The sequence below is a fragment of the Amblyomma maculatum genome, chromosome 3, assembly GCF_055883805.1.
Source record: "Amblyomma maculatum isolate TAMU_Amacu chromosome 3, ASM5588380v1, whole genome shotgun sequence".
Classification (NCBI taxonomy): domain Eukaryota; kingdom Metazoa; phylum Arthropoda; class Arachnida; order Ixodida; family Ixodidae; genus Amblyomma; species Amblyomma maculatum.
In genome coordinates this window covers 183,453,310-183,479,038 of record NC_139346.1, presented here as the reverse complement: position 1 = coordinate 183,479,038, position 25,729 = coordinate 183,453,310, and the positions used below count along the sequence as shown (strand labels likewise).

General features: G+C 42.2%; 1 protein-coding gene across 5 annotated transcripts in view; it reads left to right on the top strand.

The window, feature by feature from the left end:
• Nucleotides 1–16,489, top strand: part of LOC146197139 (uncharacterized) — a 102,818-nt gene extending 86,329 nt beyond the window's left edge. For all 5 annotated transcript variants that reach the window (XM_084598896.1, XM_084598895.1, XM_084598894.1 and 2 more), the window contains 5 exons: nucleotides 282–470; nucleotides 3,988–4,087; nucleotides 5,964–6,070; nucleotides 7,647–7,770; nucleotides 15,952–16,489. In XM_084598896.1, coding sequence (XP_084455022.1) covers nucleotides 282–470; nucleotides 3,988–4,087; nucleotides 5,964–6,070; nucleotides 7,647–7,770; nucleotides 15,952–16,073 — 642 coding nt within the window. In that variant the 3' untranslated portion in view covers nucleotides 16,074–16,489. The remainder of the gene's footprint in view (nucleotides 1–281; nucleotides 471–3,987; nucleotides 4,088–5,963; nucleotides 6,071–7,646; nucleotides 7,771–15,951) is intronic.
• The last annotated feature ends 9,240 nt before the right edge of the window (nucleotides 16,490–25,729 follow it).

Genomic DNA, 25,729 nt, shown 5'->3' with positions numbered 1-25,729 from the left:
CTGCCAAATCTGGTGTTCTTTATTGTAAAAATAACCGTAAATAAATTTATTTTGCTTGTAAAAAAGTCATCTTAGTTATCTTGCATGCATAATATATTGCATTTCAGATACAACAATTTTCCATTAACTGCTGGGAGAGTTTCTGTTTCATTTTGCTTGCTTTTTATCACATGTTTCATTTTTGTCTTTGGTTGTTTATCTCTTCAACACAGTCAGGTAGGGCCTTCAAATGAAAAGACTTTAGCTTCAACTGATTCGTTATCTGTGAATTGTTTCTTTAGGCGATGGGCAGGATCGGTGAAGTCGTAAGCAGGACTTGGCAGACTGCCGACAAGATGAAAATCTTCCGAGGAAAGCTGAAGGAGGACTCGCCTAACAATGACAACTTCAGAGTTCTCCGCTACCTGGCCAAGTACACCATCAACCCTGCTCTAGCTCACGGAATAGACTACTACGTTGGCTCTGTGACGGTAAGTTGTGTAGGCGCTGTATTGCACATAAATATTATCCTCTGTATTACTCGTGCACCTAGTAATGTTTTTTTCTGTAATTTAGGTTGAGTAGCTTGTTTTGTCAGTAGTTAGAGAGATGCAGCAACTCTTACTGATTGATTATTAGAAGAGTGTTTCTGTTACAGGGGAACTGTGAGAGATTTGTGCATAATACATGTCAGAGTAGCAAATTAGTATCTCTATTCTGATCCTGTGTACCTGGATTAGCATTACGAGCTTTTGAAGGCCTGACAGCCACTTTCCTGCATTTTTATATACAAAGAAGGAAGAATCAAGGCTGTTACGAATGGAGGTATAATGAAAATGCAGTGGTTGTCAGGATTGGCCTTTAGTTTCCTTGTGCCCTAGTTCTTACTTTTCCCTCATCATGTCCAAAGAATCAGTTTTTGGCAGATAAAATAATCAACAACATGTGGCCATGTGCTATCATGTGTTATCATGTGATAAACCAGTTAGCAGTGCTAACTTTATGTGCATTTTGCTTTTATTTATTTATTCATACTCTCAACATCAGCCAAAACAGGAGTTTCAGGTTGTATACAGAAGGCATTTAAGAAACAGATATCAAGAGAATATACAATTCACTGGTACTTACACAGAGGATGCGCCAAAACAAATGACAGGGAAACGTCTGCACAGCTTCAATTATACCCTGCCGGGGTGGCGCTCGACTACTGTGTCGAAAGATGCAGGTCGAATCTCGGCAGCCGCTTTTCAGTTGGAGGTGAAAAGCAAGGCGCCCGTGTGCTGTTCGATGTCAGTGCATGTTAAAGAACCCCAGGTGGTCGCAATTTCTGGAGCCCTCCACTATGACGTCTCTCATAGCCTCAGTCTCTTTGGTACGTTAAACCCCACAAACCAAACGAAACAGCTTCAATTATAAAGGAGAACAAACAAATACTTGTAGCAGTGCACGCGATAACTTGTGTTTATTATGCAAATACAATTATACAGCATACCAGAAATTCATTACACAGTTAACAAGTATTTTGACAAAGCATTTTTATGTATTGCAAGTTCTGGGAGGATAACAATATCATTTTGCAACTTATTTTATTCGTTTATTGACTAAACTTTAGATAAGAATATATGAAACAGTTGCTTCGGTAGATGAATGGTTTGATGTATTTTGTATGTTTAGTTTGGTGACGGAAAAGTAACGTATAGGCATTGTATGCAAATCGAAGGGGGCTGTTCAGAATCCGCTCGTACTTGTGAATACTATATACATACTTTGATCACCATCCAATCGTGCCTTTGATTTCATCATGGGCTCATAATGGTTGAAGGCTTACAGATGAGAATTTTTACCGAAGGGTGAAAATGACCTTACCCGCTTGATGATGTTTTCAAGTCTCCAATCCACTAACTATGATCCGCTTAAGGCACGGAGGTAGGCAGTGACTTCACAGACATGCATGCACACGCAGTGAATGAGAATGATTCTTTTGCTGAGCAAGGACTGTATTACAAAGGCAGTAAAACTGCACTGAAGGGATTTTTTTAGCTGATGAGATTAGCTAATGAGACATAATACAACCATTGATTCATGTAAGCTCCTGCATGCATTTGAGTAAAAGGGGTTCTAGAAACACTCGTCAAATATAGAAAATGGTCCGTTTAGTTGTGAGATTGTGTCACGAGAAGCACCCAAGCCAAATATGTCTTCTAATTGCACATGTAAAATGACCTGCAACCTTGCTTTGAAGTCTAACTTGCTGGCTGTTGGGCTTATGTCCTGTCATTAATTATGCTTTCTGAAAGATGTTTTAGCTCCTTATAATACATTGTAGAGAATAGATGCTGCTATAGGCCAGATCCCATGAGCATTACAAAATAATGGTTCAGAGTGGCTCAAAAAAAAAAAAAAATGTGTTAAGAAAATTGTGAATTGCACATCGAAATCAGCAATAACTGCATTATATGCCTGAAATGGATAATTAAATTAAAGGAAGGCTTAGCTTCTGTCATGGACAATCCATTGCTTACACTTTTTTCAGTACATTTAAATTGGTAAGAAAAGAGGAAAGACATTCAAGGCTCTGAAGGACAGTTACCAACAGTGCTTGCTTGTATCTTGAAAAAGCTCTTGCAGTAGGAGATCCCACAGTGTTCCTGCTGAGTTCTCTTTCCAAATCCTCTAAAATTGTGCCTTGGGGATTTTTGCAGTAGCTGTACTTTTCCTTTGCACAATAAAGCACTTCAGGTGAGAAAACATGCTCCCTGTGAAATCAAGATGCCTTCTCTGCTCTAATTCTGACGTCAGGCATTTTTACTTTGTTTGATTGCCCTTGTACTCTTAAGGATGTAATGAAAAACTAGGAGAACGATAGATAACTTCGATTAAACAACCCAGGTTCAGGTCGCTACATTAGGCAAGTGGATTGAGGTCAGTGTACATGCATGTAACAGTTGCCTAACACAAGAAAAGAATTAGAAATGTGCTTTACAACTGGGATATTACTATAGCAATACCCCTACTTGATATATCATATATGATACGGGTGATGTCATAAGCCCGTGAGTATTAAAGGATCACAGGCACCAGATTTTGTCGCATGTTTTATTTTCTGTAATGAGGCATAACATGTTAGAATATCTTTTTTGCAGGGGGAGAGGGGTTTAATGTCCCAAAGCGACTCAGACTATGAGAGATGCCGTAGGGGAGAACTCCGGAAATTTCAACCATCTGGGGTTTTTTAACGTGCACTGACATCGCACAGCACATCGGTGCCTTGCTTTTCGCCTCTGTTGAAAAGCGGCGGCGGTGGCGGCGGCGGCCAGGATTCGTTCTCGCATCCTTGGGCACAGTAGTCGAGTGCCCTAAAAACCACTGCACCAATAGTGCAGGGCAGATGTTAGAATAGATGTATCATTTCGTGACATTCACCTAGAACTGCTGAATAACTTATAAATTGAGTTTGTTCTCACACACTGTCTCATTTTCAACAACTGAATGTTGGCTGTGATGTGAAAGGTCAGTGTAAGCTACATGAGGCATGGAAGACAGTAGTATAATCATTGCATTTTCATTTGGTTTTGTCATTTTTTCTCTTGAGACAAGCGGACTTTATTATTGCAGTGAATTAAAATGAAGTCGGAATTTTATCACTGTTTTTTCATGCCTCATATTACCTATACTGGCCATAAATGCCACAACTATCATTCGACTTTTTAAACCGAAACAGCATGAGTGAAAAAATTAAGCTGTAAGTTATTCAGTAATCGCAGACAAATATGTGATTACCTATGCATATTGATGTCTAGTGAGCCATTACAAAGAAGCATTCAACTGAAAGTTTGGTATCTACACTCCTTTTGGTCACTGAAAATGATAATGCTGGCAATTAAATTGTGACAACTTATTTTTGATTTAATTTACTTCTTTTGTTGCTGTTGCCGAGAAACATGTTTCTGTCAAGATTGAAATGATTTAAGCCCATCTCATTGTTTTCTGCTTCTTTGACCTTTCCAGCCAGGAAAAATTGCTGACCTTGTTTTGTGGACACCAGCCCACTTTGGGGCCAAACCTGAGATTGTGATGAAAGGAGGCCAGATTATATCTGCTCAAATGGGCATGTATACAGTTTGCATTTGTTCATGCTTTTGTATTCCTGCAATGCACTTTAACTCGTTGCTTTAACTCGTTGCCTTATAAAGCCATCATATGGATGTTCATGGGGAGCAGGTCCATTTTAAGACACTCGTATGCACGACGGCCTGTTAATTTAAAAAGATATTAACAACAATGTTGCTTTAAATGTTAGAATGCATGAGTCGGCCAGTATTTTTCGACAGCTGCAAAACAATTTCTCATTGAATCTCTTCTCGATGCCGTTCTGGTTTCAGTTTTGTTTCGACACCCGAATCATAGGCCACAATGCATAAAAACAACAACAACTGCAGTATAATAGCTAACATGTAGCCTTAATTCACTCAATGCTTAAGCCAACCTTCTTGAGAGCTGAAATGACAACAAACAACGTATATCAGCACTTATACTGAATGTCTTTTTCGTACCTCGCATGACATTTGCATATTACAGCCATCATTTGGCCGATGAAATCAAACCTTAAACGGCATAAAAGAAGAAAGTCAACTGTACATTTTTTGACATTTGTAGGCAAATACAATGTGGTGATTCATGTATTTTAAAGTCTTCTGGCTCTTTATGGAGAAGGAAACATGCAGCTATATTTCGGTGTCCATAGTCCTTGAAAGCTTCTTGGTGGTGATGACAAAAGCTGCAACAATAAGTGGGATTTTTCAGAGTGTTTTGTTTCGTAAGTGGTGGCAGTGATGTCGTATGGTAGCAGAGATGTAGAGTCTTGAAAGATCAGTCTACAACATAAAACAGATTCATCAGAGCAATACTGCATCCTCCAGACTTTCAGATAGTATTGATATTATTGATTTCTTTATGTTTAAGCTGTTTATATGTTTTCTTTTGTTTTGCATTTATTTGGGCAAACCAAGCATTCATTGACTGTCTGCGGGCTTTTAGTGGGAAATGAAATGGGTACGAGCTGCCAAGCAGTGCCTTAAGAAGATGGAATTTGATGAATTAAAACATCCTAATCCTTGAGATTCTTTTAGATGTGCTTGAAACAGTATGAGTCATTGTAAAGGAGGCATAATTGCAGAGTAAGCTGTTGGTATTGTCTGAGTAAGTGGAAACATCAAACATTGATGGCAATTTCTTCTTTAATATTGCTTTTATATCTACTGTTTACTACATAGAAGCATGATAACAGGTAGATGTCTATGTTTTAGTGTCTCTTTAGATCATAAGCATATGAAGAATGGCTTAGAAGTATGATAACAGGTAGATGCCTATGTTTTAGTGTCTCTTTAGATCATAAGCATGAAGAATGGCTTAGAGAGACGTTCCATGAATGTTTGATGACTCCTGATTTCCCTCAATGAGTTAGTTAAAAATAGGCTCTTTGAATTCAAGCTGCGCAATAACGTACAGCCTAGCAAGTTCATTTTGCTCATGTGCGGGCAAGATGCAGAGCATGAAGGGGATGCCTTGTCACTTAACAGACCATACTAGCGGATGGCTTTCTGTGTCACTGCAGACAAGGCTATAGAACCAATGTTCAAGCATTATTATGCGGCAGAATACAGGTATAGTCCTTAGGCAATGGTGATGAGGCCAGAAAGTTTACACAAAACATCCTGCCCCTTTTGTGGCAAGCCACCCCTCACTGTAATAAGTGGCCAGAGAGAAAGGGGGAATCAGGGTATTGTGTTGATGATCAAAGTGCTTCAGTCTTTGGTCACCGGATGAGAAAAATGTTGTTACCAAGCCGTACTACACCTAGCCTTGCCTTCAGTGGTGCAGAAAGTTTCCCACGAGTGCAGTCCGTAAGACTTCCTGTTTTAAGTTTGCCTTAGTTTAATACATAAGCTTTGTGATACATTATGAATGAGGGAAAATCTTGGCAGGTATGGCAAATGCATCCATCCCAACTGCTGAGCCTATCTGCTTGCGGGACATGTATGGTGCCCGTTCGCTCTCAGTCGGAAGGAACTCTGCTGTTTTTGTATCTAAGGTGAGTGTCCACTTACTGTGGTCTCAAAAATTGCTTTGACCAGTTACATTATGCTCATAAAGCTCGTGTGGTTAACTTAGGTGATGTTGTTTTGGTGTTCGCATTGGCACTAATGACATTAATGGATGAGGTGCGTGTTAAAAATGGATTCATTATACATTAAAAATTGTAAGCAACAGCAATATTAAAGGAGCACAGACTTCAAATATTTTGGTAGTGCATAGGGCATTAATACTCATGGATTTCTTACTCTGCGAGCATTGCATATTCTTGGCAAATAATTCGTTGCGGAATTTCTTCTCTCATATTGTATGAGTCTCTGTTCAAAGTCAAAGTCTACAGCAGACTGCATAAAGAGCTGGCTGGTAACAAATGAAAAATCATCTAAAATAATGGCTGTTTTTGTGTGTCTCATATAACCTCGAGTAATCTGATGTTATATGTGCTGTGAGGCTGCTGAAATCATAATTGAAACAAACGAGGGAAGAAGTTGAATTATTAGTCGTATACCTCTTGTATACCTTTCATCTTATTGAAGTACATTTAGCATAATAATCTATATTTACAAATGTCTTGCACATCATTTAAAATATATGTATTCTTTTTATTTTTGTGTGTATGTACATAACCTGTTTACTGCTGGGCTAGCAAGGCAACTGAGCAAGTCTGCTTGTCCTATATCTTGTGACATCTGCTTCCATTGACAGCTGCTAGCCATGGCATAGAAGGGAATCAGTTAATAACTGCCATTTGTATACTATGGCACAATAAATGTATAAGTATTCTAGTAATAAGGCGCACAAAACAGTAAAAAATGTTTTGGTACCACAATGTAGGCGCTCTGGTAAGTGTGGGGTGTGGCCATACCTGGCATACATATTCATTTGCATGTTATTTGACTGTTAGGTTGGCTTAGTTCCTGTGCTCTTGAAGTGCTTCAGTTTATTATGTTATAATGCTGTGGTAGGCCCTCAGAAGATACTACATTACAGATGTGAGAAAAAGGATTTGTTTGCAGCAGTAACAGGGACGAGACGAGGACGCAAACACAGCGCTTGTGTTTACGTCCTCGTCTCGTCCCTTTTACTGCTGCGCTGCAATTTCCAGTACGCGAAACCAACTAGCCAGTCACTATGTTTGAAAAAAGGGACTGTATTGTTTGTAAATTTCATTTACGAACCTTTAGTTCGTGTTTGTTTCAACCACTTTCAGCGATGTTAGTTTTGAATTGCATTTTGTTTTGCCATACAATTTACAGTGTCACAGCGAAATTGCTTGAGCCTAAATACATTTGCTGTAAAGTGGCTCTGTACTCTTCTGTGCAGCTAAGGTGTTAGCCACACAACATTTTAGTGAAGCCATCAAGAACAACCTAACTACCAAATTGTGAAGAATAAGATGAGGCTAGATTTCATACAGTTTTGTCAGTGACGCATGGATATTGAGCAGTCAGCAACTACTGCCGTGACTTCTGAGCATGTGAATCTATTCTGTGTGTAAACTGTTTCAGAGACCAAAGGCAAAGCTGTGACTTCTACTGTGCTTTTTATTTTTGTTACCTTGCTTTATTTTTCAGGTCTCTGTAGAGAAGGGCATCGTTCTTGACTATGGAATCAGGAAGATGATTTTACCTGTGTCCGGGTCCAGGAAGCTGAAGAAAGCAGACTTTGTGCACAATAACCTGACTCCAAAGTTATTAGGTGAGTCATTCATCTTCCTGATATTTTTTTCCTGGCTGCCTATCTCGTGCACTCTTTCAACAGATTATGTCCTGCTACACTTATTACGTTATTGGGAATTACTCATGCTGTCACTATATGGCCTACCGGGCACTGCAGTAATTTTAGCGTCAGGTATGAAACTTATAGCTGAGCATTTCTGGAGCTAGGGATAAATTTATAGTGAAGTATGAAAAATGAGTATTATAGAGATGCTATAGCTGGGCTGCCCACAAAGATTTTTGGAACGTCAATTATAAAAAACTTGAATTTGCTTGCCGTATGATTAGAGGTGCAGCCAGTCGTTGATAAGTGCATTGTGGAGTCCAAAAGGCACCCTTGAATTCCTTGATGTATGATTGTATTGTCTAGCAGTTACCATACGATTCTAACGCGCCCCAAATTGTAACACGCAGTGATATTTAGCGCCTGGACCCACGAAAATAACTTGGTGCCGATTCTACCATGCACGTGGAGTAATGCATTGAACAAGTGTTTGAACATTGCTTAAAACATTTAATGGAACAAAATTGGCATACACAAACACAACCACAAGACGGGAATGTCATAGGCTAGTTTTCGCCGTCAGAGTCAGAAGACAGCTCTTTCTCGCTGTCCACCGACCACAAAAGGTTATCTTCAGTACTACCTAAGGCGTTAGAAATTGCATGCATGGCCATTGCTAGCTGGAAGGCCTTCCACGTACCGTGAATCCATCTCGAAATGTCCCCAAGCCTCACTCTCTTGAGACCGCGTGAGGGCCTGCTCCCAGAGCCAGTCGCTGTACGCTGCATGCGAGGTACGCACGCGATCCTCTACGGACTTAGCGATGGCACCATGGAGGAAGGAAACAACTAAGGAGAGGCCCTTGCCATTCCCAATACATTGGAGAAAGTGGGGCGGAAGTGACGTCAAAATTTAGGGTTAGCCAAGTCGGGCCATTAGCAACGGCATTGCTGTTGCTATAAAAACTCGGGCCACTAGCAACAACGTTGCTAAAGACCCGAGGCACGTGAGTGTCGCGGAGAAAGAAAATGCGGAGGGTAAAGGAGGAGAGACTTTGAAGCGTCCAGTCGCGGCTTCAAAAAAGTGATGTCAGTGCCTCTCTTAAGTTCTTTCCTTCCTCCATGCATGGCACCAGGATTTAAGCACACATCGAGCGGCTGGATAAATGCTCGACATGCCCTTAACCAAAAAACAGAGGCGGCTCACCGGAAGCTTGTGGTGCTGATAATGATGCTCATCGGTTTGCTGATACCGATGGCAATGTGACTGGCCGTGGTTTATCGGTTGCTTTGCTTCGGGTTTTGAGATTTCAGCTTCAGTTCTGAGTCTGGATGTAACGCGCATGTATCTTTAAACGCTTATTTTTGGAAAAAAAAAAGATCGTTAGAAGCGTGCAAATACGGTATGTTTTGTTGTGACTTTTATATTGAGCCAACTCTTGTGGACAGGCTAAACTTCAATGGCTTCATTTTACAGTATGACCGCATTTAAAATTATTCATTGTGTATGGAATGTACACGTTAATAATCGCCAACTCTATTGATCCTGTGCGTGTGCGTGCACGTCGCATGCATGTGTACATGCTTGTGTGTGTTTATCAATGACTGTGCACCTGTGCACCTCATCCAAACGAGTAAAAGAAATTGTTTTCTTCAGACTGAAAAAGTAAACAGATGTGTGAATTTAGAGGTTTACGTGCACTCAGAACTATAAAGCACAGCCAAAGGTTAGCGAGTGCTGCAAGAAGTGGCTTCTAAATCATATGGCGTCACAATTTCAGGGTGCTAATTTTATAAATAATTATCTTTTTATTTCATACAAGGTAACAGAGAGGGAGTAATACTATTTTAGGTGTTTTCACTGTCTCGGTTTGCTTGACTGGCAATGTCATTGTACACTGTTAATCATGAAACTGCCCGCTATGCACTGGAAGTAGCAAATGCATGGGCATCACCGCAAATTGCGATGACGGCCATGCGGTGACACCCAAATAAAAAAGAGGAGCAGCATTGTCACTGTATCATCCATGCTGGAGAAGTCTTACCTGTTTCCTCTTTCTTTTTGTATGTATAGACACGCACATATGTGCATGCACGCACTTGCTTGTGTGTGCATGTGTGAGAGAGGGAGAGAGAAGACAAATGTTGGGAAACTGAGGGGCTCGTTATGATACACAAATGAAAGAAGCCAGCAGTCACAGAGGCCAGGAAGAACATGAGGCATTGTTTTTTTTTCTCTGTCGTTGAAAGGTTGTTAAATACAGAGTAGAAGAAAAAAAAATGTGTTGCTGGTGGGATACGAACCATGACCTCTGATTATAGTGTCCCAAGTAAGCTATGGTGATGGCTGTTCAATCTTCTACTTTTTTTTTCAGGTACTAATGTTGGGTTTTGGGTTTTAAATATCATTCTTTACTAGGTTGGTGCCAAAACCTAAAAAAGTATAAGATTGCAAATGAAAGTTTGTCGACGACAGGTGTTCAATCTCCCACTCTTTTTGGGTACTAATGTTGAGTTTTGGGTACTAAATATACTCTTCGCTAGGTTTGTACCTAAAAAGGTATAAGATTGGAAATGAAAGTTCGTTGTGGCCAGTCTAACAGGCTGGCTTTGGAGGCATGGTGCTGCAGAGAAGCCAATCCATGCAATGATAATACTAAGGGATACCAGCTATGGGAGTGGGTATACTTATGGGTACTGGCATCTGCGAAAGGGGAAGCCTTCTCGCTGGCATATCTTTCTCGATACCTTGCTGCAATTTACGTCTTAGGAGCACCAGTGAAGTTCCCCTGCAATGCATGGTTTAGTTTGCGGCTTTACATGAGATCCTTTCAGCCTTGTTTGAGATACATGTGAACGAAGATGTTCGCAATTAGCCGCTATGTTGTATGTAGGCAGAAAATGCATCAGGTTTTATGAGTGATTGAGCAAATTTCATGTAGCTATATCCTAAGTGCGACTACCACTTAAGTGAGTATGCATTAACAAGGTCTTTCTGTGCATAACTCAAGGTTTCAAGAAAGAAAGCTTGTTTGTTTTCCTGTCTAAGGCCCCATTCATTGTGAGAGTATCGGATAAGAAGCCAAGGGATGGGACTTTTTTTTTTTTTGTGAATGGAACAGTGGAGATAAAGTGCAGGTCTTGGAGGAGAGACAAATGTCAAGCACTAGACAGTGTTTGTCTGTATGTACAGCCATTGTCAAAAGTGTAGAGTCCAGGTTGTCTGCTTCTGAACCGTGTAGTGGTGCTCATTTAGCATTAGTGAAGGTCCTTCCCATTGGAGAGGGTAGGACAAAATATCTTCTTAGCATCAGGAGATTTGGAACACTATAAATGCAATAGAAGCTGCACAAAGTGGCTCAGAAGCGTACCCCCTGGGCTTTACACTTTTGACAAAGACTGTACCTTCCTTTCTAGTCCTCCACATTTTTGTGTGGTTCTGTTCTTTCAAAATGCGGTGTCAAATTGCTGAAAATTTTTAAAGTGAAAATGCCAACCCTAGCTGCTGTTCTTCACAGCTGTTAATCTGTGTGCCAAAGTTGGTATAGGAACTCTTTCTACTTGCGCGTATTAACTTTTGAAAACATTTGCTCTCATATTGTTCAAATGTGCTGCTATTCACTTGATGGGACCATGAAATGCATAAAATGAAGTTCAGTAAAGCAGACAAGTGATCTGGATTCTCTCACTAGTCACCCCATCACAAGGATTTTTGAACTAGCTTCATTAACACTGGACATACTAGCAATTAAAAATGGCACTTCTATTCTCCCCCCTCAAATTAATATTCAGAGACAGACACCTCAAGCAAATGAAGAGAACAGCTTGGGGACTGCACCCTGCCCATAAGTCATATGACTTTGGGTTCGCAGACTACCAACTGTCAACGGTCACTGGCTTTGCAGCATATGATGCAGCAAGGCTTACTCATTTTGAGTGGACGCGTAGGACACGGAGAATAGCTGCGGAGCCACCGACAGAAAGATGCAGGGGTAAATCAGAGCCATGCGTGTGAAGGCGTTGACCTTGCTTGCACATGCCTGAGAGGTTCGCGCAGTGCAGTTACCACAGTTATGCAGTTACCACAGTTATGCAGTTGCCAGAAGCGTGTTCGTGACATTGTGGCCATCGTGTCTGCAACGAATGGCAGCTTCTAGTGGCCTCTCGCTCTCCGTAGGTGTGATGTATGATCTAAAGAAGAATAGTTTCAAATCCCACCACCATGCACAGACCAATTAGCCTGCAAATTTTCAAACACTTTTTAGAAATAAATATTAAATTGCTAGCTTCATTACAAGGGGTTATGCTTTAATAGAATGCTCAGAAGCATTTGTTATACACATTGAAACGTTTGTCAGTGACTTGTGCAGCCTTTTCATGGTCTTCAATAACTGCACTGCACAATATGTGGTGCTGGTTGCAAATCAATAAAAAAAGATTATGGTGGTAACTTAGCTCCGCCTTAAAGTGTATAACATGATAGCGTAGGCTGCCAGCCCACACATAAAGCCCTGCTTTAACCAAGCCATATAGACCTGCCTTAGAAGAACAGAAAGCTAGGCAAGTTGGTTTTTGTTATCCATGTTAAACTGTTTTAATATGGAGACCTGCCTGCGTGGCCTAGGGGTAACGGGAATACATTCTGGCAGGCTGATCCTCCCATGTGAAAGGAAGGGCCCGAGTTGGCAGCTCGTGCCAAACGCAATGTCAGGCAATCCTACGTCCAGTCATTGTGCATCTATGTCAGCTGCCAGCTACTGCCTGCCAGCGCTATGCTCGCAAAATTTTCCTCGCAATGGCAAGCCGGTGGACGGCCGCCGCCGCCTGATTTTCGATGAATGGGGTCTTTCACGTTATCACGTTAAAAGATGGTTAGTCTGCTGAAATAGCCTTGATCCCTCTGGTCTCAGCAACAGTAGCCTTGCATGGATGAAAGAGTACAGCGCTTGTATACAGCATATATGTTCATTGTAGTAATGCAGGTCATTCCATAAAATATACACAATGCACATTTATGCAGTGCAAGAAGATTGTAATTACTAAAAGAGTAAGTAGGTTTATATGCCATAACATATCTCTACATAAATTGACAAAACTGCTCAATTTAATGTGGAAGCTTTACGTTTATACCTTGTGCGAGCTAAATATTAGACCTCAAATTCATTTTGTGTGAGACATTCGTTAATTATTGCCCATAAACTTTCAATAAGGGTGCATATATTGCCAAACATTCTTGTCATTTTTTGCATTTATAGTGTGCGTGTATAAACCAAGGTTACCAAGATTATTTCAATCACATCTAAGCGGGCAATATTGTTTACTTTTATTTTTTTCCCAAGAATAATGAAAGGTTTATACTGATCAGCAGTATTTATGTTTGGTTCTTGCACTGTTCAAATCGCAGCTTCATTGTGAAGACTAGTAAAGCAGATGATTTGGAACTGCAGGAACAAGAAAAAGTGGGTACCCTTAGTTAGGTTGCTAAATATAACTAACAGCTGGACATTCAGGCCATAGGCTTTGTCAGCTCACTTTACATCCTTAAAGAGAAGAAAATTACTAGCATAAGTTAATTAATCATTTCATGTCTATTAGAATTTTATGATTAAATCTAAGCACGGATTCTGGTGCTGTCATATAAACAACCCTTACGTGCATTTAATGACTTGGTGTTGTGTTAGGTTTAATGGCGCATAAGTATCTGAGGCTATTATGTGCCAAGCATGAGATTTAATGACTCAGCTTTGAAAATTGAATTGACAGTTTTCTTCTTTAAAGAATGTCCCTTGAGGGCAGACTTTTAGTTCCTTTAATGATGCCAACCTGTAATGGTATACCTTTTCTTATTTGTTTTGAAACTTCCTAGAAGTTCATAGATTGATGAGGGCAACATTCTTGTTCTGCTAACACTTATTCTGCAATAAAATATAACACCACATTATACTGCGGCACTTGTGCATTGAAACTTTGTATCTAAAAATTTGTGCACTGCAGTCTTGAAGAATATTTTTGTCAAATTTGGCACCAATATGAAGATATGAAAAAAATTTAAGTTATAATTGGTTTGGAAGTTCAAGTTTCTAGCTACTGGTCGTAGAGACAACGGTGTTCGACATATTATTGGAGTTAATGAACATGAAGAAAATTTGTGACACTGTAGTTATTCACTGTGCGCTTGCTATGCACAGTTCATGTGTGTGTTACATCTTGAGTGGCAAGTTGATATTTGAGAGGCTCAATAGTTAGGTCTGCGCGCATTAATTGTTAGTACAAACAAATATTCAAATAAAGCAGCTTTTTTTGCATTTACTCGAGATGGGCCACTTCTTGTACATGCAGAGCGTGTGCTGCAAGTGAGATAACAAGAGGATTTTGTGCTTAAAGTGCTGCTGCATTTGCCCCATTCTGCTCCAAACTGCTTTTTTCTGCTCTAAAACACAATATTGCTTCAAAACTGCTCCAAACTGACTGCTTTGGTGTTTCGCCATTAAACTGAGTGCAACACTGTTTGCCACACAGTGGGCCATAATGGCATTGCCTACAAAAATGCAATCTGATGCAACTTGATTAAGCGACCGTGAGAAGCACAGCAGAGCATTGGCATGTTGTAAGTTGCATATATGCGGTATAGGAGCTGCCGTGTTCAAAGTGATGGCAGCACACCGTTTGCAGAGGTATATTGCGCATCTCACGCTAAACCTAATGCATATAACTCTCATGAATTAGAAAACCATGGAGCATAATGAATGTTTGTTAAGAAGTAAATTTACAACAAGCCTTAAGTGATTAGAGCAAATTAATGCTAAACAAATTGCTCTGTGTACGTGACATAACTCTTTTTCCCAGCCTTTTGAATCATCGGTGGTGAGGGAAGCGAGAGCAGCGATTGAAGTAGACACCACAATATACCATGAGACATTAAAAAACTTGCCCAGCTGCAAACTATGCAAGAGTTATTCTAAAGGTCCTGTTGTGAGAGCAAACAGGTACTTCACCATCAAAGCTGTCATGCCTACGTCAGACAAAAGCTTACTAGAACTTTTATGAGGGCGACTCCACTTAGGTGCTAATCGCTAAAGGTGTTCTCAAGGGTTTTGGTGCTGGAAAGCCATTCTAGGGCCCATTTCCAGCATGTTGAAATTAAGGAAGCCCCAGCGCAGCTTGAGCAATAATGTGAATAGCCACTGGCAGAAGGCCGTGAAGTAAAAAAAAAAAAATCTAAAGGAGCAAAAAGCTGCCCTTCAGTGCTGCCAATCCTCCTTGAAGGCACTACTAACTAGTTAGTGCTCAGGAACTATCAGCACAAGCGTAAGATCGGAAAGGATATGCACAAGGCAGAGTGGAAATGTGCTGCTCATCGATGTGAACTCCGAACTAGTGGCAGTGCATGAGCTCATCAAAGTGGTAGACTCCGTGTTTGAATTTAGCAAGTCAATATATATATCCCAAGAGCACAGATTGTTGGGCGAGCTGGTGCATTGCAGACACGTTCTAGCGCATATGAACAAGGACGAGAGAGATGTAGAGTTGAAAGTTAGCGCTCATGTTGTCCACATCTCTCTCGTCCTTGTTCATATGCACTAGAACTTGTCTGATATATCCCAAATTTTTAGTCAAGTTGGTGTTAAGGTAGGAAGTATAAAAGCAAGCATTCTATTTGTTGCTAGTCTGTTCCGAATCGTTGCTCACAGGAGTTGTGCATGTGTATTCAGCAAAGCATTGAACGTGGAATAAAAAGTTAATCAAATGGATATCTTTATTGCCATTAATAAAAACATTTGAGCTAAGAAATATGTTATATAAAACATATTTGAGTACTCCAAACTCCTGTTTTAGTGCTCCAAGGCTGCTCCAAAATGGCTTTGTTACTGCTCCTTGAGCTGCTACAAAATGCTCGAGCCTAGTTCCACCCCTGTTAGTCTTGTTTTAAACTTTGTAGAGGCTACCAATTTTTTTACATTTTTGTAGAACATATGGAACAACTTTAGTAACATTCTGGTCACAAATTTTCTAATTTCATAAAATGTTTCTTAAAGAGAGGACTTAACATCTCTAGATCTAGGGATAAAATTATAATGGCAAGACTAGATATGAAGTATCAGCGACAACTGGTTCTTGTCATTAACTAAATTTCCTTTTCAACTTCCGCTTTCTGCAGTGAACCCAGAGACATATGTGGTTGAATGGGTGCGGATTGAAGATGGAGAGGAAGTAAAAGAACACCTTACAGTGCCACCATCCGACCACATTGCCCTCGCTCAGAAGTACTTTCTTTTTTGAAAGAAATGTCTTCTTGTACATATATATGTCAATGTGCTGCCTTGTAAATTATCTGCCCTGTAAATATGTGGATACACTGAAATTTTGTTTCATTTTACTTTCTCTGTGTTGTTTGAGAATTTTTAATGCCATGTGAATATCTCATTCTGCTATACAATGACACTGTCTTGACTGTGATAACGAGTGTAGAGAAAGAATATCTAAGAACCTTCAAGGCATTTTCATCTTTGTTTCTCATTCTCCTCATTATCATCAGCAATGAAAGCTATTACTCTCTCTTTTAGAACCTTTCGCTTCTAAGAGAACATGGCTGTGAAAACTACAGTTTGTATATAAAGCCATTTTATCATAAACTTGTTCTGTATAATGAAATGTGTGTTTCTGCTGACTTGCCATTTTTGTCAATAAAGTGCATTCAGTCCTGTTTAATTTTAATTCACTTCCTTGGCATAAACTTCTACTTACACTATATCTGGTGTAAAAAGCAGCCCAGCCCAGCTACATATTGTTACCTATAATTCATAAAAGCTGAATTTTTGTTGTGGTGGAACGGTGTCCACAGAGCCAAAACACATCCTCTCTTCCTATGCATCAGAATGTACTTTTCATTTGCGATCGTCAGTTTTCGGATCAGTCAGGATGCTCTACCAAATGTCAGTTTTCACTCATAGTATATACAATTTTTGCTATCTAGGGCATATTCCTGAAACAACTACCAACTTTCAGCATTGTAGCAGTCAAGAAAGAGTTTTCTTGATTACAACAAATTTGCTAGGAATATCTAGTTACAAAAAGCTTCCATAGATGGTGCCAGCTGCACCAGCATCGGAGTGAAGGCACCGCGGAGAAGGTCACGCGCAGGCCACCAGGCACGTCGTTATGCCGCCAAACAAACTATTCATCGGAATAATAAAGTTAAGGATGCTTTGCCCCAACCTTTCCCTAATTCACTGCAACGAAAAGCTGTCGCTGACCGTGAGAACGCGCACGTAGCTTTACCGCTACGTTGCTATTCATGGCTGGGGCAAAAGTTTGGTTTCAATGAATTTACTGTATCAATACATAAACCATAGCATTCTAAAAAAACAAAAAAAAAAAAAAAACGTAATCAGCAATATGCAGCAACACTGGCTTTCCTTTCTCTCGCCGCAGAGCGTGCAGAGATGGAGGCGAGTCTGATATCACTGGCCGGTAAGAGAAGTCTAGTAAGAACAATTATAGTTATTTTTATTTTTACAGCAGAAACCGCGACATCCACCTTGCCGTTGTCTTTGCTTCCAGCTCGATGCCCCGAATGGTCGTCATTAAAGAAACAAACGCTGCGCCGACATGCGTTACTAATGGAAGCGGGGCAGGGGGGGGGGGGGGGGGGGCAATTGCTTTCGAATTCTCTCCGGAATGGTACCATCAAACAACGAAACCGCCACGCCGTCGCGTCTGTGCCGACAATCGCGATTGCGATGGCGCCACAGAGATTGGGGGCGGGGAAGCGGCGGCGGAGGGCAGCAAATGGGGCTGCACGTACGTACAAAACCGAGCACGGATCCCTCGCGTATCGTGGCCGTCTCGGTGCGTACGACCCGGTGCTGTGCGGTCGGCCGCTTGTTCGCCTTTACGACCGCCATAGACATGGGCGGCCGGCATTTCACCTTTTGGATGGCGCCCACCCTCTTTCCCGTTTCCAAGGGAAAAAAAAGTGCGGGTAATGCTTTGGGAAAAGGGAGCGCCTGCCCTTTCCCTCGAGATAACGCTCGATTGCGACGCCGCGGGGATCGCTTGTTTGGCGCCTGCCCCAATACAAGCAATGAAGCCCATCTATGGGACGAAGACGAACGCGGAAATTCAGTCGCGCTATACTTTATAGAAAGAGAATAGAGTGGAAAGAGAGGGGAGCTCTCCAAAAGACCAACGGGTGAGGGAAAACGGGAAGGGCCGAAGGGACGAGGAAAAGGAAGAAAAGGGCACGGCGGGAAAGTAAAGGCTAAGGCACATAGAAGGCTTTCGCGATTTATCTGTGCTTTGTTCCTCAGTCACCTAAATCGGATTTACGACCGATTTCGGAATGCTTAATTTATGACGGCGGGGGCGGCCTATGCTGCGAGATGGAGCAGAGGAGCCGTCGAGGTAAAAAGAAATAAGACAACAGAAAGAAAAAAAAAAAACAACCATAGAGGAAAGACGGCTGCCGTGGGAGCTGAGAGGCGCGGGGGCGACGTCGCTTCTTTTCCCAATTGAGGGTCGTAAAGTATCCTTTCGGCTCTGGTCCGCTACGAGCGCAGAGCGCCGTTTTATTAGTTTACAGCGACACCGCAAGAGAGCCTCGGCTGGACGGCCCCGGCTCCCTTCTTGCTGCCTACGCTCCCCCTCCTCGTCTTCTCTGCCCTTCTTCTCCGCTTTGTGAAGGATGAGTTAAGCTCCCGACGGGCCGTCGTTGCCTCGTGCGCTTATTCTTGGGCTTTGTTAACTGTTTGTGCTGCGTTCGCCTGAGCGTCTGGCTGGCTCGGCGGTTTACGTTTTGACGTTGTCGTTCTTGATTACGCTTGTTTCTTTATGGTCTCGGCGCTGCGGTACGCCTTATTTCGGAAAGCGTGACGGGTCCCGAGTCCTTCTTTTTGCCCTATTTCGTCTGGATTTAAGCTCTCTCGGTAGTTTTGCTTTCTCTAGCTTAACCTCTTCTCAAAGCGAAACGCTCCGTCGGCCATTTCAGTTGAAACATGAAAGCTGTATAGGTTTCAACTCACTATAGATGGATAAATAATGTTTTTGTTCTTCCTCTCCGCTGCGGGCATTGAACGAAATCTTTTAAAAAGAACTGAGTCGGCGTTATCTTGATTTGTCGGCACTGGTTCGTTCCTTATTACTCTAGCGGCTATGTTCAAAGGCTGGAGTGCAGAAATTTTTCGCTCGTGAGATTTGATAACGCTGCTTGTGATGACACTCTTGTAATACCTTTCAAGCATTGTTTTGCTCAGTATGCGTTTTGCTCCCACGGGTAAGCGATATGAGACTACCAACAGCGTAGACTATCGTGATGCCAATCGATTCGATACGCAGCTACTGAGGCAAGGAGTGTCTGAGGCATCGTTCTTAAACTACTGTGAATCCTCACAAATAATTGGACAGGAAAGTTTTGGCACTGAAATAAATTAAATCTGTGAACAACTATGCACCAAGGTGTATATTAGTTTTTTTTTTTTTTTTTTTTTTGAGGACTTAGTCACCGGAACCCTTGTCGCACAATCAAGGTTGTTCAAAATTGTTTAACCGCAGTGCTCATTGCACCTGCCGTAACACATTGAAGTAACACGAACTACACGTCGGAACCCAAACGCGTGACTGAGCTGTTTGGTTTCCTGTAGTGAGTCACAAGACAAGAATGCAGCGTCAAATATCCCTTAAAGGAGACCTTCCACCCAATGGCGTCACTTCTCAAAGCTGGTGCTCCATCAAAACGAGGGACACTAGCATTTGTCCATGATTCCATAGGCTGGGCAGTTCCTGCCTTTCCTTTCTTCTGGACACTGAACAGTGAACATCGGTCGCCAATACGACGGGCTTTCTTACCTACTTTCATGAGAGGGCAAAATCCTTTTGCACCTCAGTTGGGAGGTCCCTCTCTGTCGACGCCATTGGTTAGAAGGCTTCCTTTGAGGGGTATTCGCCGCTGCATTCTTGGCTTGGAACTTGCTATATACGAAATTCCTAAAGCACCTCTCCTGTAAAGGGTGCTTCGCGGCATAAGAACATATGATGAGGAGAAGCTAGCTCAGCAGTTGTACTGTGGTTGTGGGCGGCTATCGAATGTCGCTGGCTAATGTGTGCAGTTCGACCAAAAGCTTATCTCAGCGCATAGATTGCATGTTTTTTTGGTGCGAAGGCACTAATCTGGATATAAATTGTAAATTTGATCATAATTGAAGGAAAGGTGCGGCATCTGTCGCCTTTGTTTTGTGGACACATGAACCGCGTGGTAAGAGAAGGGAGGGAGGTGGGAGGGAAAGCGGAAAGAGAGAAAGAGGTGCCATAGTGGAGGGCTGCGGAGCAATTTCGACCACCTTGTTGTTAGTTGATTGTTAGTTGAGTCGCAACCTAGTCTTTATTCTTTATTCCATTTTTCAATACAAAGAAAAATGGAGCAGGAGCTAAATGCTCATAGGCTGACAGGGGCTCCTGTTCCAGTTAGCACAATTCGGCATTTAATGCACACCGACTACAAAGCAAAAAAAAAAAAAAAAAAGAAAATGAAGAAAGGGAACAACTCTCAGTTACATAAACACATTTGAATTCTGATGCGAAACGTACCATTCAGAACACGTCAGCAGCAGGACATTACCAAAGTTTATACAACGCACAAGAAATGTAAATATATTGTTACGTGGTTTATTTACAGGGCGGGTGTTAGATGCGCTGGTCGTTAGCACACCAATATCGAGCCAAACCAACTTCCTCTTCCTCTTCAGCTTCTCCTGCAACCCCTCATCTTCCTCCAATACAGGACCACCGCAGGACATGCGTGACGATATGTAACTATTTTCAGTGAAGAGAATATGATGATTAAACATGTACCTGTATATAAATATAAAATTTTACCACACTTGGTAATAGATGTTAATACTCCTAAATGCAAATCTCAATACTCTACAAAACTCGCGCTGTTACACACACATAGATATACATACACATAGCACACAGTAATTCGACAACGTATATGCATCCTTATGTAACGTATATGCTTGGCATCATCTTAACATATCTGGACGACGACAACCAAACTGCTGATGTTCATACCTTCCTGAACCTCGCCGAAGAGGTCCGTCAGCTGGCCAGGGTGCAGATTCAGCACCAAAAACACCGATATGCCCAACGCTACAACCTCCGACGCCATTATGCTCGGTACGCAACTGGAGACAGTTTTCTATAAGCCGACGAGACCTCAACGAGAAACTCCTCTGCTGATACTTTGGACCGTAAAAAGGGCTAAAACCAGTTGGGGACCTCACCAGTTGGGGCCTAACCTTTGATTTATGGGGTTAAAAGTCACGAAGCGACGTTAAACCTCATAAAACTATACAAGCAAAGGTTTAGTTTGGTTTCTGGGGTTTAACGTCCCAAACCGACTCAGGCTATGAGGGACGCCGTAGTAGAAGCCTCCGAAGGTTTCGGCAACCTGGAGTCCTTTAACGTGTACTGATATCACACAGCTCACCGATGCCTCGCTTTCAGTCTCCATCGAAAAGCGGCCACCGCGGCCGAGATTCGATCCCACATCCTTGGACACAGCAGCGGTCGAGCCACTCCACCACCGCGGCGGGGCTCACGATAAGCTCATAGGTTTTTGTTTTACGTTAACATGACAGCTGAATTCGGCATGCCATATTGTTATCGATGAGAGTTCTGAGGCTCAAGCTAAACAAATAGTCTCGTGTGTAAAAAAAAAAAAAAAAAATACGCCATCGTAACTGTCATCACCACCAAACAGCGTCGCATGACGGAGAAAAGAGGAAAACGAACTGTCACACGCACACATCATACGCCGGGAAGCACATTTCGGCCTCAGAAGAAAAGCTTCGTGTTTTCTGCGAAATTTCACTCGAACGTTTAAAATAACCATTACGACCAACAACGAACCAATATACGACCTCCTTCGAAGGCTCAGTGCCCAATAAAGTTCTACAAGTGAAGCTTCGAACAAGTTTCGCTAGAAGTAGCCAGAGTCGGCGTAACTATGATCAAGCGTCTCATTTCCAGCCCAATCAAGCTCGCAATTAGGCGTGCGTGTTTTGCTAGACATCGAGAGCAGCAGCGCTCATGGCTTGCACAACGTACCTACCCGCTGTGTTGCACTGGAAGAGAGGAAGAGAGAGCTGGAAGGTAAAAGTTCAGTCGCATATCGAACGTAGTGTGTGTAGGGGTGATCAAAAACAGCGCTCCGCGCTGCAGCAAACGCGGCGCAGCCGCCACGCGCGCGAGAAGAGTCTAGGAAATTCGGAGCGAAGTCGTCGTTCCAGAACGCAGCGAATGCCGACGCTGCAAACTTAATTACCGCCTCGCTCGCTGCAGCGGCCGCGCATCGCGCGCCCCTGCTGCAGGGCGAATGCGTGCGCGCTCCTTTCGCCATACACGGACACGGCCCGGGCCCCAAACTCATGTGCGAGCTGCCTGCGGCGATATTAGATTTATTAGCCGGAAAACTTTCTCCCCGAGCTGAGTCTGTGCAGCCCTAATCGCCCACGCAGGTCGCCTATCCTCCGTGCGAGTAGGTGCGCGTATACGCGCGCCTTCGTTTGTCCGAGTCCAGTCGCTGCTGCAACACAAACGGACTAAGGGATGCGTCGGCACTGTTTCGAATGAGGAATCGAGTGGATAACGCTTCGGCGGTGATCGGGTATGCACCCTGGCATCAAATGTGCATAGATGTGGAGAGAAAATGAAATTACTTTCCTCGATAGTGCGGTGTTTACAACTAACCCCCTTGCAGAAAAGTTTGAGTTCGTGGGTGTTTCAAGCCGGTCACTATCGACGTTTTCTTGTTTGTTTGTTTATTTGTGTGTGTGTGTGTGTGTGTGTGTGTGTGTGCGTGCGTGCGTGCGTGCGTTAGAAGATGGCTTGTGTAAGTCAGTGTGAGATAGTACCGAAAACCTTGCTGTCGCTTTCATTTTCAAGCACGGGTGGGATGTTTTGCTTCTATTATATCGTACGAGGGCTACAAGCTCGGCATATCGAAAGATGGAACATCGTCTCTCCGAACGCTTGTGTAACTGTATTGTGGGTCTGCTGCAAACTTGCCGCCTTAGTTCATGAGCAGCAAATTTGTTCGCGATGCTGAACAGGCTCAACGGTCCCAAAATGAGCCTAAACCCGTGCTTTGGTTGTAAGCATTTTTTGATAACTTAGAAGGTGAGGGTCTCGACTAGGCTGGCGGCTATAAATTCTTCGATTGCGAAAACGCTGAGCAGGTAACAGAAATTGTAATTAGGGGGACACGATAATGACTGCTACTAGCTGTGCATCGTGGAGTGATACATTTGCCGACTCGAGCTGGTCGTCAGGCCAACTAGCACAGTGACGTTTACTACTTCGCTTGCCAATGGATGGCGTCATGGAGTTTTTCTTTATTGCCCTTCGAGTCACTGCTATCTCTCTTTTTTTACAATGTGATGTTTTTCTCCCTCTTGGAATGTTGTCTGTAATACTATATATACTTATGTCACTTTAATATATGTACAGAAATGTTTATTTCCGCAAAAGAATGAGGTGAGGGAGTACAAGGGTTGCTAAAGCAGGTGAGAGTGGTATCTGACGCCCTGATCACCTTGACTACCACTTACCAAAGACATACTCATCATTTTTGGAGACTTTGAGGCTTTTTTTATAATGGTTGACGCCGCCGCTACCGACGCCGACGCCGCCGACGGACATATTGTTTTTTTCGACAGGTGGATACTAACGCTTTCTTTAACAGGACGATAGTTCCTGCGAGTTTATGCGAATCAAACATACTGACGCCAACAAATTGACGGGATAACAGGCAAATCCTCTGTTTGCTGTTTCCAATAAGTTTGGTTCTAACAACCGCACATTAAAATTGTGAGCGATACCTTGATGTGGTCTGTGCAAGTGGGTTGTATACAGCAAGGCGGCCATCGTGTGCATAGGTTATAGAGCTTACTGTATAGATTAATAATTATTTAATATCTAATCAAACTTTAAACTTTTCGTTTTAATGGGCAATACTATACTGCGGAATTGAATGCTGCCAAAATCCAATGTGAGTCCTCTGTTTATATTTTCTTAGTTAACAATGTAGCTTGAAATATCGAAAGTCATAAACAGATGGCGGCTCAACTTGGTGAAGCCTGAATATGCGTAGTGAAAGTCCGACTCTAACGTTCTTGTCGCCGATGCACTGGCTGCAAACCGTATGGTGTGATCGACGAGTCGGCGCGTCTTCTTGGTATTTTCTGAATGTGTTCGCTCCATTTGACTGTCTTCTTCTTCTTCTTCTTCTTCTTCTTCTTCTTCTTCTTCTTCTTCTTCTTCTTCTTCTTCTTCTTCTTCTTCTTCTTCTTCTTCTTCTTCTTCTTCTTCTTCTTCTTCTTCTTCTTCTTCTTCTTCTTCTTCTTCTTCTTCTTCTTCTTCTTCTTCTTCCTCTTCTTCTTCTTCTTCTTCTTCTTCTTCTTCTTCTTCTTCTTCTTCTTCTTCTTCTTCTTCTTCTTCTTCTTCTTCTTCTTCTTCTTCTTCTTCTTCTTCTTCTTCTTCTCCTTCTTCTTCTTCTTCTTCTTCTTCTTCTTCTTCTTCTTCTTCTTCTTCTTCTTCTTCTTCTTCTTCTTCTTCTTCTTCTTCTTCTTCTTCTTCTTCTTCTTCTTCTTCTTCTTCTTCTTCTAATTAATTCCTCGCGCATTCAATTAATGATTTGAACAACCTGCTCGATACACTAGTGTCTATAACTGATATCAACTTGTTTAAAATGCTCTTACTGCTTATTATGGTGTTCCTAAATAATAATTTTTTCACTGTTTATTATCTCCCAATTTGTACCCTTATATGAACCCCTGCGCTTTTCTCTTATTGCTTAATCTTGTCATTGTACTCCCCTCCTCCCTATAACACCCGACCTGAGCCCTGAAGGCATTACTAATAAATAAATAAATAAATAAATAAATAAATAAATAAATAAATAATAAATAAATAAATAAATAAATAAATAAATAAATAAATAAATAAATAAATAAATAAATAAATAAATAAAACTACTGAAACTAATGCTAATACTTCGATAAAGTAATCGGATCCGCCACGAAATAACTAGCGATAACTAATGTCGTGGTCCGTATAGGCTATATAGCGTTAATCTGGATCGAAATCACCATTTCGTCACTCCATTCATGCCTGCAGCGCATTGCAGGTAGCATCAGGCGCATCCGAAACTCATGTTAACGCTTTCAGTAAGGGCTTCCATATGGCGTCGAATTATCGTTCTCTGGACCTTTGTGTGCCCGTGGCTCTAAAGCCGTGAAAGCGGCAGCGAAGGCGGCTTGCAACAGTCCAGAGAGGGGACGTTTCGACATGTCGCACGCTCTATGTAAAGACCTAACGAGGCAAAAGGCGAGTCACTATTGTTCCAAAACCTCTGCGCAAACATCCGTCTGGCTACATGCTGATGCGAACGCTTTTCTGGGGAAGTGACGCTGCGCCGACCATTTCCTGTCCCACGCTTGAGGCAGTAACGCCGCTTTTTCAGGAATAGGAACTTGCGATAAAAACTTCCACGCTTTTTTGCACGCCAGAAAAGTGACGGCCTTACGTCTTGATCATATGCGCACGCTCGGCACGCTGCCCCTGATCCTGCAAAGTGCCGGGGCGAGGAAGGGGAGGGGGGGGGGGGGGGGGGCTAAAAAGTAGAATGTATATTGCAGGAACTTGGGGACTCAGAACGAGAAGAGCTGAGCCTGCGAGAGAGAATCCTTAACTCTAGACTCAGCTAGAACGTTCGCCCATTCCCAACAATTCTTGCTTCGCACTATATTGGCTTGGAAGAAGAGCAGAGAACGAATGCGTTGGGAACAGGAAACTTTTCGCGTTGGGAAAAAAGTGCGCGTTTCGGAAGAATGAGGGATGGTGAGAGTTAGGAATGGGGAAATGCAATGGTGAGCCAC